The sequence below is a fragment of the Pelobates fuscus genome, chromosome 11, assembly GCF_036172605.1.
Source record: "Pelobates fuscus isolate aPelFus1 chromosome 11, aPelFus1.pri, whole genome shotgun sequence".
NCBI classification, from domain to species: Eukaryota; Metazoa; Chordata; class Amphibia; order Anura; family Pelobatidae; genus Pelobates; species Pelobates fuscus.
In genome coordinates, this window is record NC_086327.1 from 126,420,648 (window position 1) to 126,434,897 (window position 14,250).

Sequence of the window (14,250 nt, forward strand, 5' to 3'; positions counted from 1 at the left end):
TTTTATTTTGACATGTATTTCATATTAACCTTTTAAGAAATGCTAAAGGCCTCAAAAAGTTATTTTATCAGTATTGTTTTGACACTTTTAAGATGATATATATCGGTAACTATTTCTTTTGCAGAATGTTATGTCATTTTATCATGATATCGGCATTTAGACTTTAATCAAAGTTTAGTTATTCATATGATGATTTTTTCCCCATCTCCTGTATCAATACAATGTTTCATTTTGCTTGTTTTCTGATATAAAATGCTTTAATACTGTAAGAATGTAACTTATTTTGTGTTTTATTGTTTTATGGAATGTTTTGCCTGTTTTGTTTTTAGATATAGTCGATGGGAACCTGAAATCCATTATGCGGCTAATCTTGACCCTGGCAGCTCACTTTAAACCAGTTTCTGGACGTTCCAACCCCCAGAATATGGTTGGGATTGCGGGTAAACATCAGCCAGTGCCGTTAACCAACCACAGGCCTCACTCCACTGCCGCAATGGCCCAAGGCGCTGCGGCAGCTCTCGCCGATGTACGCCAGGACATGTCACGGTCAGGTCGGGATGTTTTCCGCTACAGACAGAGGTAAATCTGATATGTTCATATTTGTTTCATAACTTGAACATAGCTATCTTCTCCAGCAACATGCAATACTTACATTTTATAGGAAATAAATCTTATAATATACAAAGTATGGAGAGAACATTCAATAATGCAAACATAGAAAGTAAACAAACCTTAGGGTGCGATCCAATACTGGTACTCCCCCAAATACCAAAAAAACAATAGTTAAGTGAAAAATTAATGCACACCAAAAAACCTTAAGAAATCTCTATCTAGATTTATTAAATCAATAATAAGTATACATTGCTGTTACAACAGTCAGTGACACAATATAGGCTACAGATAATAAACAAAAGTATTTACCGCAATTCACAAGTCTAATCGGCCAGAAACACGAATCAAACAAACAAACCCCCCAACGTTTCAGCACCTCCGGAAGTCTTTATCAAGACACCCGTGATAAAGGCTACCAGGAGGAGCCGAAACATTGGGGGGTTCGTTAGTTTGATCTATATTGTGTCACTGACTGTTGTAACAGCAATGTATACTTATTATTGATATATTAAATCTAGATAGAGATTTCTTAGGGTTTTTTGGTGTGCATTCATTTTTGACTTAACTATAGGAAATGCATCTGTCACTTAAATCTGTCACCTTTCTGTTAATGACAGATCCTCATATCCTCACCCCAGTAAGCACTATAAAAAATTTCTTAGGGCAGCTATTGGAGGTAGGTATAAAACACACTTACCTCTTCCATATCTGGGGAACATCCATGCACACTCCCGCACAATTGCCCATCAGGGCATGCGCACTTGGACATGCGTTACGTGATGCCCAGCGCTCACATGGCACTCATTGTATGTTCTGGTTGTGCCAGGACAGCTTCGCATACGATGGAAATTAAGCAAGAAAAATATTTTCAATTGAAAAAAAGATTAAGAATAACTTGTTTGATCAGGGCCTTCTTAACCTCTTCTCTTTGTTATATTCGGTATGTAAATCACTGTTGTCAAATATCCTTATTTTATAATTGTAAAGCATTAAAGAATATGTTGGCGCAATATAATTATAATTATATTAATAATAATTCATTGTAGCCTAACAGTGGGATCATGGTCCAAGCAGTGCAAGGCAAAGCATGTGTTATCTCTTCAAGAATTTGTACTGCCATTGCCTATTAAGTGTCCAGTGTCTTCTAAGAGAAGCCTGTAGAGGGCGGTATATCTTCAGACCAAAACAAATCTAACCAGGGGGATTTTCTGGTAAAAAAAAATTAATGGTGAATTGAAAACCCTATTGCAAAATGCAGTACAAAAAAGCCAAGCTGTGGCTGTAACGTGAGCTGGAGTATCGTCCAGATCAGCTATTTTGCCTAGATTTTGCAAGTTCGTTTTCAGTTCAATTGAATTCACTGTTTTAAACACAAAGCTTCTAATGAACCAAAGCTGTGTTATTTCTCACAGCTACAGTCCTCTCACAGCATGGCAAGAACAAACAGACAGAGGTGCAGAGGGGAACAAACAAACAGAGGTGCAGAGGGGAACAAACAAACAGAGGTGCAGAGGGGAACAAACAGACAGAGGTGCAGAGGGGAATCCTGATGTGCAAAAGAGAGCACCACACCATTTAATGAAGTTTAAATAGCATACACAGGGGCAAACATTTAAATGCCCCCCCCCCACCCCCTTCACCCCATGCATTTATCTATCATTGGAACAAATGATTGTATTAAAAAAATATGTTTAGGGCACAAAAGAAGCAACACATTTAAAAGATATATCTGCAAAAAATTAGACCTCAAAGTGTCTAATCCTTCCTCAATGAAGTTACTTAATTGTTTATTTTTTAAAAAGAAATTGTCTTGGATTGTGCAGAGCGTGAGGACATCCAGCGTCCGTTACGGGACCAAAGGTCTGTTAGGATCCAGGAAGCGCCTTCTGTGGCTGTTTGTGAGACAGCCACTAGAGGCAGACTTAGTGCTGCAATGTAAACATTCCAGTTTCTCTGGAATGGCAATGTTTTAACTTGCAGCACTAAGTGCAATAGGGACACTGTGCCTAGACCACTTCAAAGAGCTGAAATGGTTTGGGTGCCTATAGTGTCTATTTAACCCCTTAAGGACACACGACATGTGTGACATGTCATGATCCCCTTTTATTCCAGAAGCTTGGTCCTTAAGAGGTTAAGGGGGAAATGTATCAATAAATTAGCGAGTTAAACATTATTACAGGAAAAAGAGGACCCAACTTCGAAAGATCTTACAATATATATACCATATGTATTGCTGAAAGCAAATCGATTACTAATCTGCAATAATTAAATAAGGATAAAGCCAGTTTGTATTTAATATCAAACTATAAAAGGACGAAAATAGGGAACTGTCCCGAGGCTTGAAAGGCGTTAATTGTTTGAGGACAGGAAGACTAAGAGCCTGTGTGAGACTTGATCTTGTTATCTGACATTAACGTTCTGTATCTTAGAAAAAGGTTACAATTTACATCCCAGGCTGAAGTCATTATTCGTGAGGACAGATCTGCTTCCTCATACGTTAGCCTGCTGTGTCTCCTATAGCAACAGATGTAGCGTTATAGCAGCCGAAACATCACACGGATTGTTGCAGGGTCAGTTTACATGCGAGAGATTATAAACAAACGAGATTTAATGACGCATTCAATTCTGGACAGCATTTACCTCTCTGTTATTTGATAAGATTTAAGAGTTGCTCAGGAGGTTGTTCTATAATTAATAATAAAGTAAACCTGGTAGATTTTCTCTTTTACTGATGTCAGAGGCGGTTTTTGGGGTTTGAAAAAACAAATATGATTTATTTTACATAACACCGTCCCTAAGAATAATAACACAGTTATAATAAGATAAATGGGTTCTCACGCGGGCACTTGATGTAGCCGGCAGATGGACAAAGTCTGCATGAAACATAATATAGATTATCCCCAATTTATTTGGCTCAGGTATTCATTTGCACATATGTCAGCAGTACTCAAGTAAATTAGCAAAATACTAAATTATAAAAAAAATGCTGTGTACACAGTGGGATCTATTCAATAAATAATAACTCGTGCTGAGATGTACAATTTCCATGAAAATTAGGAAGATGGAGCGAAATCTTCATCTCAAACAAACTAGTGATTGTGTCCTAATTCATCATTTTAGCATCAATTTTGCAATTTTTCCATCACCGTAACTTCTTGTTCTGTGAATAGACCTTGTAATGGTTTTCCCTGTAGGTGTAATTCTAGTTATTTGCTCATTAAGGTTTTTTTTTTTAACATTTGCTCAACACTAGACTATTATTGTATGAGAGCCATGGACTAGCCCACTACCAGCACTCTCACAGCCAGTCAATGCTGTCCAAGAATGAGCATATTGGTGCTTGATAATTATTAGTGTGCCTGCAGGGGGTGTGAACTATGGGTGCATGGGCGAGTCATAGTATTTATCAATATGTTTTAAAGCATTTTGACAAAACTAAAGGAAAGTGCCCGAAGACTCAAACCATAAGCACTTCACTGATCTATACCGGTTATAGTGCTTACAGGTTTCCTTTAATTAAGAATGTTAAGACACCATATAAAAACTGTTTCTGTTGTTTCTTAGAGAGAGAGAAAAACTGTCTGAATTCCGTCTGCTGCTGCATTGAAATGTTTCTATTCTAATTTTTTTTTGTTTCTGTTTTTGTTCTGTTGATTGATGGCCCTTTGATACAATTCACATCTCTTTATGTGCTATTTGCATGCATCTAGCAGTTTTACACCCAGTGGTTGCAATAATTGTTTATATACATATTTTTCTATATGGTTTCATTAAATAAACAAGCAAACCCAAATCTTTCAAGGTATTTCTGTAAGTATTTGCACCTGGCCTTTTCTTCGTTAATTGTAATTCAAATCGTCTTAGGAACAGCAGTGGCATGGAGGAAGAGATTGGGAACCCTTACTGGAGTGTTCGAGCAATGGTACAACAATACGAAGGCAATCAAGGTAGCCCTCCTGCTTCCGACACATCAGGGTAAGCCTTTAATAATGGGTCCGATTGAAGGATACGAGAAGTTGGAGATGTATAGAATCTAGCACTATATATACAACTTAAAGACGCATATAATATTATAAAGGGCTAGAATGTTGTGTCACGCATGCAGCAACACTGTAAATTATATTTCTGTATCCTGCAAAATCTCCTGCTTCCTTTTTATTACATTAGTGACGGTGCGTAAGTATTGTAGGATTTAAGGGGCATTCCAGGCTAGCGTTATCCTCCATTTCTTAAATGCGTTACGCAGACAATGCAATAAAAAATATTAAAAAAATTATATACTCACGTTTGTTTGGTACGGATTTAAAAAGTAGCAGGAACGTGTCATCCAGTTCTGCCATCCCTTTATTTTGTCAAGGTTCCGTTGTGGGACTCACATTTGGCAGAAAAGATACTGCTCCCTACTCCATTAGTGGCCATTTATCATCTAATCCTGTTATTACGCAGTTGAATGTCACCAGCAAATCCACACTTCAGCATTGAGACTTTTACGCAAAGCTGAAGGCTGGATAGAACGCAGTCGCTTTCACTCTATATATTCTGAAACCCCTCTTTGTACTGCGCCCTATTTTGGATTCAGATAGTTTTATAGTCTGTTCTTAAATATTTCTGATGTAGTGCTTGACCTAGTGCATGGAACCAGTCAATAAAACACTTTCTTTAACTGTCAACGGCGTAAGTAATTTATTAACTTCCACAAACCTCTTGCGGTTTCTCTTAGCTTCGAGTGCTGAACTTCATATTTCCCAGAGGGAGGGATTATATTGCAGGATTCGTGGAAATGGAGACTCAAGAGTCATAGATATTGATTCAGGGTAGATTGTATCTGTCTGTACACTGGCTGCTATTCTTTGTGATTTGTAAAAAAAATGTTTGAAGCTGTAAAAAAATAACCTATGAGTAGATTTAACACTCTTATTCTTTATTAAGGCTTAAGGCCGTTTTTACTTATATAGTTAATGATTTCCAAAAATGTTCCTCACTCTGTTTATTCAGCATTCGCCTGGATGTGCGGTTAGACCACCGTAATGTGATCTGACAATTGGTCAAATATTGTGGCAGCCTCACTCAGTGGTTTAGTCATTCACTGTGCTACACTATATTTATTTACAGTGTCTTTGCATCTGTCGAAATAGAACATATGAGAACACTAAGATTAGGCAAAAACATTGTTGTTTGGCACCGGCTCTGGTCTCATACACGTATTAGTCCACATGTGCCATTACATAGGGAAAGTCTACTTTTTGGAAATTCAGCTGGTCCTAACCATTAAAGGGATCCTATAGTGCCAGGAAAACAAGCCCTGGCACTATAGGCTCCTGGAGTGCCCCCCTTCCTCGGTGCCTCCCTCCCGTGGGGCTGAAGGGATTAAAACCCCTTCAGCCACTTACCTGAATCCAGCACCGATGTCCCTCAGGTCTGGGTCAGGCTGCGCCCACTGTCCTTACCCGCGGACGTCAGCTGGCGGGGGAGACCTAATGGGCGCGCGCCCATTGCCATTGCGCATTAGACCTCCCCATAGTAAAGCATTATTCAATGCTTTCCTATCGTGAAAATCTCATGCTGGAGGTCCTTGAGGAAGTCAAGCATCATATAACGGATCAAAAGTCCGTTTGGATTCCGGAAGCTCTCTAGTGCCTGTCTGGTAGACAGCCACAGAGGGCAGACTTAGAGCTGCAATATAAACATTGTAATTCTCTGGAACTGCAATGTTTTACATTGCAGCACTAAGTGCAAAAGGGTCACAGCACCCAGACTACTTCAATTAGCTGAAGTGGTCTGGGTGCTTACATGGTCCCTTTAAGACAGCCGTGGGCCAAGACACGGGCCGGTCTCCTGAGCAAGAGAGACTTTGCGTCTGTTACCATATGCAGATGGCTAATTTTCACACAACCTCAAAGGGACACTCTAAACCAGAGGTAGTCAACCTTTTATTAACTACCACCCACTTTTGCATCTTTGTTGATGGTAACATTTCCTTACCACCCACCAGTACCACAATAACAAATTTTATAGCGCAAGTGCGATTATTTATTTATTTATTTGTACTTAAATTTATCTATATTTCCATTTTTTATTCTACTTTTTTTACTTTGTGTGTCTGTGGTGTACTGTGTGTTAAGGGTGCTGTGTGTGTGTTTGTGTGCGAAGGGTGTAGTGTGTGTGTGTGTGGAGGGAGCAGTGTGTGGGTGGAGGTGGCAGTGTGTGGGTGAGTGGTGCAGTGTGTGGGTGAGGGGTGTTATGTGTGTTAAGGATGCTGTGTGTGTGTGTGTGAGGGGTGCTGTGTCTGTGTGTTAGAGGTGCTGTGTGTGCGACAGGTGCTGTGTGTGTGAAAGGTGTTGTGTGTGTGTGTGTGAAGGGGGGCAGTGTGTGTGTGAAGGGGGCAGTGCGTGTGTGAGGGTGGCAGTGTGCGTGTGTGAGGGATGTAATGTGTTTGTGTGTTAAGGGTGCAAAGGGTCTATGCTATGTGTAGATGGATAGCACTGTAGATGGATAGCACTGTATCGGAGCGTTGCCATGGTAACTCGGGGCAGCGCTCCAACAACACTGCTTGCACAGTTCCATACATGAACCCGCTCCCCCCCAAGAAAGAAACTATACGTTAATAGCAATTGTCTCTCTGTGCATATTTATTTGTCCGTTAGTTTCATTAATACCTTCTTTTTCATCAATATATAATATGCATAGAGCTTCCATGACAAAAAATGCGAAGACTAGGAATGGCTGAGAATTCTCAGTCACTCGCTGATAACTGTAACAATAGGAATTCAGTGTTATCTTTGTTCTAAATATTTATACTCATTTGTTTCTATATTTAAAATGTCTTGTATGCACGATGATCACCCACAGTCTGACACTAGAAATTCAACATAGGACTATTTAGCAAAGCCTCCTTGACTTTGATCATCGAAATTGACGATCTCAGCCAATCCAATGCTTTCCCATAGGAAAACATTGGGAGACTATCGCGCATGCGCAGCAAAACTCAGCTCTGCGTCAATCAGCATGTCCTCATAGAGATGCATTGAATCAATGCATCTCTATGAGGAACGTTCAGCGCCTCCATGTTGAGCATGTCTGAGTGACTCCCACTAGAAGTGTTCCTAGGCAGTAATGTAAACATTTTTCTGAAAAGGCAGTGTTTACATTAAAATGCCTGCAGGGACAGGCTATAGATGCCAGAACCACTGCATTAAGCTATAGTGGTTCTGGTGACTCTAGTGTCCCATATTTTGTCTAGTTTCTTTGTTGACCCTGATTTCTATACTCCTGACCCAGCTTATTGCTTATATCGACTACCCTGACTTCTGGGATCCCTAACTTTGGCTAGCTGTTTCTGATATTTAGTTAACACCTAGCGGGATATCTTTGTTTGTTAGCTTCAATCACCGTAAGATTTGTAGTACGTCTTTCTATCACTTGCCTGTATCTACAGATAGTGATCTGATGTTAGAAGGCCAGTCAGTAACTGATAAAAACCACAAGATTGTAGACAGTCGGTCATGTTAGCAGCCAATCAGAACCTACGATTTACAGAATAGCTCTCAGCTTTCTGTTATGCAAGGTACAGTAAAAGGTTCCATGGATTATCCGATACTCAGTACCCAATGTGCCAAAGCCAAAAAAATCTAATGTTAGAAGAAGTCTCTCATGTCACCTTAAAATATGCTGAACAGACTTAAAGAATTATTAATACCAGGTAAAAGCAGTTTTTAAAACAATTTCAAGGACACTGTAAAATACTTTGGGGACTTAGCTTTGTATTCCTGATAATTATCGTAATTATGTATGGGACACTTTGCACCATTTAATTAAGATTTAATCTGTGTCTCAAAGGCTGAACGCTTCCAATTAATCACATTGGACATGCCATACGTCTAGGCAAATACAAGTCACAAGCCATGGAAAGGATAACGGATTAGACACAGAATCCTGACTCACTTTATGTCTAACCCATTACTGGAAAACCTGGCACGAAAGAGCTAACATTTTATTGTGCGCTATAAATATTTCCATATTACCAATATAAATAAAACAATGTGCATTTTTACTTCCTCTATAAAATAATCTGTCCTAGATAAATAGTCTTGAAATCCATGAAAAAAAATATATAATTTAAATAGAAGAAAACTTTCAGTAGAGTATCTGCATACCAAGCAGGTATTTTTTTCTGTCCACTTAGACAGAACAGAAAATTTTTTGCTTTTATTTAAGCTAGCTACATAATAATAAAGAAATCAGTGTATGATGTGTTATATGACTGTTTGAAATCTTGTGATATCAAAAATGTAGCAAAATAGACGTACTGAACAGAAAATGTTTATAAATACTTATTAGATATCATTGAAAAATAGAAAAAAATTATTACAATATGTCTGGTATGCTTCAAGGAGCTAAACATTGTATGACTTGTTAAATTAAAGGCTTCAATAAGTTGCAAAAAAAAAAAATCCAAAATGAAACTGCAAAGATAGATTAAAATTATTCAATGGATTCAAAATTCGGATCTATCTCAGTTCACTTCAAAATGCAGCAAACTGTCCCAAAGTTCTAGGCTTTTGAGGGAGAGTTAAAGGGACACTATAGTCACCTAAACAACTTTAGCTTAATGAAGCAGTTTTGATGTATAGAACATGCCCCTGCAGCCTCACTGCTCAATCCTCTGCCATTTAGGAGTTAAATCCCTTTGTTTATGAACCCTAGTCACACCTCCCTGCATGTGACTTGCACAGGCTTCCATAAACACTTCCTGTAAAGAGAGCCCTATTTAGGCTTTCTTTATTGCAAGTTCTGTTTAATTAATATTTACTTATCCCCTGCTATGTTAACAGCTTGCTAGACCCTGCAAGAGCCTCCAGTATGTGATTAAAGTTCAATTTAGAGATTGAGATACAATTATTTAAGGTAAATTACATCCGTTTGAAAGTGAAACCAGTTTTTTTTTCATGCAGGCTCTGTCAATCATAGCCAGGGGAGGTGTGGCTAGGGCTGCATAAACAGAAACAAAGTGATTTAACTCCTAAATGACAGTGAATTGAGCAGTGAAATTGCAGGGGAATGATCTATACACTAAAACTGCTTTATTTAGCTAAAGTAATTTAGGTGACTATAGTGTTCCTTTAATTCACTAAACAATGACCTGACTTGGATTGCCAAATTGAGACCCACTTTAACAAATTGAGGGAAAAAGGTGGATTTTGGTAATTGTCCAATTGAGCCACGTTCGTAACTTACAAATAATAGCAACATTTTGCAAATACAGTTTGCTGTATAAACTCATTTTATCTCCTAACCATTAATGCCACATTTTTATATTGCATTTGAGTTGTAGAATATAAGGTACACACACACCGTTTGAATTAAATAAATCAACCTTACCGTACCGTGTTACCTTAATGCCCCTTATAGTCTTTGTTTGAATACCCCATAACCAGACCTCCCAGTTTCTTCTTCTCCATTTGCCCTTAGTAACATTGTAACTGGATTCAGAATGTTACAATGATGAAGATAATACTCTTCAGGCCGACTCCCATCTATCTGTCTAGCTCTGACCACTCTACTATAACCACCTACTCACTTTCAGCATGATTCACTCTGTCAGCTTCTCCCACTCCCAGCAGGTTATAGCTCTCAGTGTACAATACATCGTGATGCCCTCTAACGCCCTAAATTAAGTTCCGCTAAGCAGAACTGTCACTCACACACTGAGCTATGACATCAAACGTTCCTTAAAGTCAAATATATATAATATGTATTTAAAGGCTACATAACAGTGAACCGTGCCTTATGGGAAAATGAGACAAAGGCCGAGTGGTTAATAAATATCTCCAGAAGCCTCAATAAGCATAATTTTTTTCCTAATAAATGCTTTACCGTTATATCTGATTTCTATCATATGAGATTTTCAGGTTAAGGTTGGTGTTAACGGGGTACTATAGAGTAAGTCATACAAAGCTGAATTGCGTACACTATACTTCACTCTGGCCTCACCCAGCCTCACACCCCCCTCTCTCCCCTGGCACTGTAAGGGTTAAAAAAAAACCCCAAAAAACCTTACTGTACTCTCCCCATTTCAGCACCTGTCTCCCTTGGCGCTTCACCTCTTCCAACATCATCCGATAGGGGGGGTTGAATGCTGCAGGTGCATTAGGCCTTCCCCTTAGAAAGCATGGCTGCAATGCTTCCTATGAGAATTTTACTGACGCTGGATGTCCTCACATCCAGCATCAGTTAGGTGACCAAAACTTGCATAGAAAGTAGGAAGTGCCTCTGACAGCCACTAGAGGCAGTCTTAGTCCTGCAAGGTAATCATTGCAGTTTCTCTAAAACTGCAATGATTTACATTGCAGGACTAAGTGGGACTGGGACACTGCACCCAGACAACTTTAAACAACTGAAGTGCTGTGGGTGCCTGTAGTGTCCCTTTAAGGTAGCATAGGGGTTAATGTTAGTGTACAGTAAGAGTTAATGTTTTGTGTTTGTGTAGTATAGGGGTTAATGTTAGTGTACAGTAAGAGTTAATGTTTTGTGTTTGTGTAGTATAGGGGTTTATGTGCAATGTAGGGGTTGGGGCTTAGTTATAGGGTAGTGTATTTGGGTAATATTTTAATATTTTATATTGGCCACTACAGCCAGCTCCCTCTCAGGGTAAGTCGTCCAAGCATTTGTGAACAGTTTGACAACTTACCTGGCGTCCTCCAGGCATTGGTCACAGCCTCATCTGGAACTGGAAGCTTATGCTAGCCTGCAGTAGTCATGGTGCCTGGCGTTAATACTAGGCTGCAGTAGTCATGGTGCCTGGCGTTAATACTAGGCTGCAGTAGTCATGGTGCCTGGCGTTAATACTAGGCTGCAGTAGTCATGGTGCCTGGCGTTAATACTAGGCTGCAGTAGTCATGGTGCCTGGCGTTAATACTAGGCTGCAGTAGTCATGGTGCCTGGCGTTCATACTAGGCTGCAGTAGTCATGGTGCCTGGCGTTAATACTAGGCTCCAGTAGTCATGGTGCCTGGCGTTAATACTAGGCTGCAGTAGTCATGGTGCCTGGCGTTAATACTAGGCTGCAGTAGTCATGGTGCCTGGCGTTAATACTAGGCTGCAGTAGTCGTGGTGCCTGGCATTAATACTAGGCTGCAGTAGTCATGGTGCCTGGCGTTAATACTAGGCTGCAGTAGTCGTGGTGCCTGGCGTTAATACTAGGCTGCAGTAGTCATGGTGCCTGGCGTTAATACTAGGCTGCAGTAATCATGGTGCCTGGCGTTAATACTAGGCTGCAGTAGTCATGGTGCCTGGCGTTAATACTAGGCTGCAGTAGTCGTGGTGCCTGGCGTTAATACTAGGCTGCAGTAGTCATGGTGCCTGGCGTTAATACTAGGCTGCAGTAGTCATGGTGCCTGGCGTTAATACTAGGCTGCAGTAGTCATGGTGCCTGGCGTTAATACTAGGCTGCAGTAGTCATGGTGCCTGGCGTTAATACTAGGCTGCAGTAGTCGTGGTGCCTGGCGTTAATACTAGGCTGCAGTAGTCATGGTGCCTGGCGTTAATACTAGGCTGCAGTAGTCATGGTGCCTGGCGTTAATACTAGGCTGCAGTAGTCATGGTGCCTGGCGTTAATACTAGGCTGCAGTAGTCATGGTGCCTGGCGTTAATACTAGACTGCAGTAGTCATGGTGCCTGGCGTTAATACTAGGCTGCAGTAGTCGTGGTGCCTGGCGTTAATACTAGGCTGCAGTAGTCGTGGTGCCTGGCGTTAATACTAGGCTGCAGTAGTCATGGTGCCTGGCGTTAATACTAGGCTGCAGTAGTCATGGTGCCTGGCGTTAATACTAGGCTGCAGTAGTCGTGGTGCCTGGCGTTAATACTAGGCTGCAGTAGTCGTGGTGCCTGGCGTTAATACTAGGCTGCAGTAGTCGTGGTGCCTGGCGTTAATACTAGGCTGCAGTAGTCGTGGTGCCTGGCGTTAATACTAGGCTGCAGTAGTCGTGGTGCCTGGCGTTAATACTAGGCTGCAGTAGTCATGGTGCCTGGCGTTAATACTAGGCTGCAGTAGTCATGGTGCCTGGCGTTAATACTAGGCTGCAGTAGTCATGGTGCCTGGCGTTAATACTAGGCTGCAGTAGTCATGGTGCCTGGCGTTAATACTAGGCTGCAGTAGTCGTGGTGCCTGGCGTTAATACTAGGCTGCAGTAGTCGTGGTGCCTGGCGTTAATACTAGGCTGCAGTAGTCGTGGTGCCTGGCGTTAATACTAGGCTGCAGTAGTCATGGTGCCTGGCGTTAATACTAGGCTGCAGTAGTCATGGTGCCTGGCGTTAATACTAGGCTGCAGTAGTCATGGTGCCTGGTGTTTTCCTTCAATGTTTATTGTACTGTGTTAGAGTAGTATGGGTTCATGTTTAATGGTGTTGAATGTGTTAGTGTGGGAGTTAAGGGGACTATACTTTAAGGACAGAACTGAGGCATACATATAGTGCTGCCTGAGAGTAGTGCAGGTTACAGTCCTGAGTGTCAGCTATTTCAGCTAGCATCATTAAAATGGCAGGAAATACTCTTGTGAGTGCAACTCCTAATCTTTAATCAAATATAAAAAAAAAATGTGAGAATTCAAAGTGAATTTTAAAATAGCCAAACAGGAAAAATTCTCTGTCAGCTTTTGACTATTCTTTAATTTCTAATTTTAGTAAATAACCCTGATAGTATCGATATATGAGTAAAAGGCCTCGCTGTCTAGATATATATATATATATATGTACCCATTTTATAAACATGTCATATATTTGTGAATGCCTAAACCCACGTACACACACACACACATACATAAACATGCACCGATTTGTGTCTGTGATGAAGAGGTTCAGAGACACCATATATAATGAAACGCGGATCAGAGAATAGATGAAATACAATACATTGCTTTAACTGTACATCAAAGTCCTACTAACCCTGCTTAGCGTATTAAGGTGATGATGGACAGATAGAGCCAGATCTGACAATCTCACATTATTTATTATTATTATTTATTATTATTATTATTATTATTATTATTTATTTATTTGATGTTTTATTTACAATTTCTAGAGGTGCTGGATATATATATATATATATATATAAACATGATGATGGCCAAATAAAATCCCACCTATTCTCAGGGTACCCAGATATCTCCTCTGCCTATTGGATGCTGTGGCTCTCCCTCCCCCTCACCCTAAGCTTGTATTCATCTTCTCGTGATACTGGGTGGGAGAATAGTCTGCAGGCTAAGGGTGACAGAAGGGAGAGCAAAGCAGACGGATCACAAACAAGCAACAGAGCTTCAGAAAGGGATTCTACCGAATGGCTTTTATCACAGAAATGACTGACGCTTTGAAATGTATCAGCTAGAACAATGTGGTTAGTTTGTTTCCAAGGCTGAGGAGGAGAGAGAGTGACTGCATGCTCCTAGAATGTTATCCAGATGAGGGGAAAAAACACAAAATAGGCAAGAGGGTTATGGAAAAAGGCAATGTGTGATGGAGCAAGGAGCTTGTAATGAAAACAGCACAGGGGAATCAGATCTGCAGATGGAGGGATGCTACATGGATGCAGGAGTTAGGAAGCCAGGCTTGCACCTTCCTATTGAGGACTAGCTGAGTTCAAAGGATG

General features: G+C 40.4%; 1 protein-coding gene across 1 annotated transcript in view; it reads left to right on the plus strand.

Annotated features, from left to right (window-relative positions):
- Nucleotides 1-14,250, plus strand: part of DIXDC1 (DIX domain containing 1) — a 77,762-nt gene that overhangs the window by 25,145 nt on the left and 38,367 nt on the right. The window contains exons 4-5 of the mRNA XM_063436376.1: nucleotides 330-579; nucleotides 4,477-4,587. Coding sequence (XP_063292446.1) covers nucleotides 330-579; nucleotides 4,477-4,587 — 361 coding nt within the window. The remainder of the gene's footprint in view (nucleotides 1-329; nucleotides 580-4,476; nucleotides 4,588-14,250) is intronic.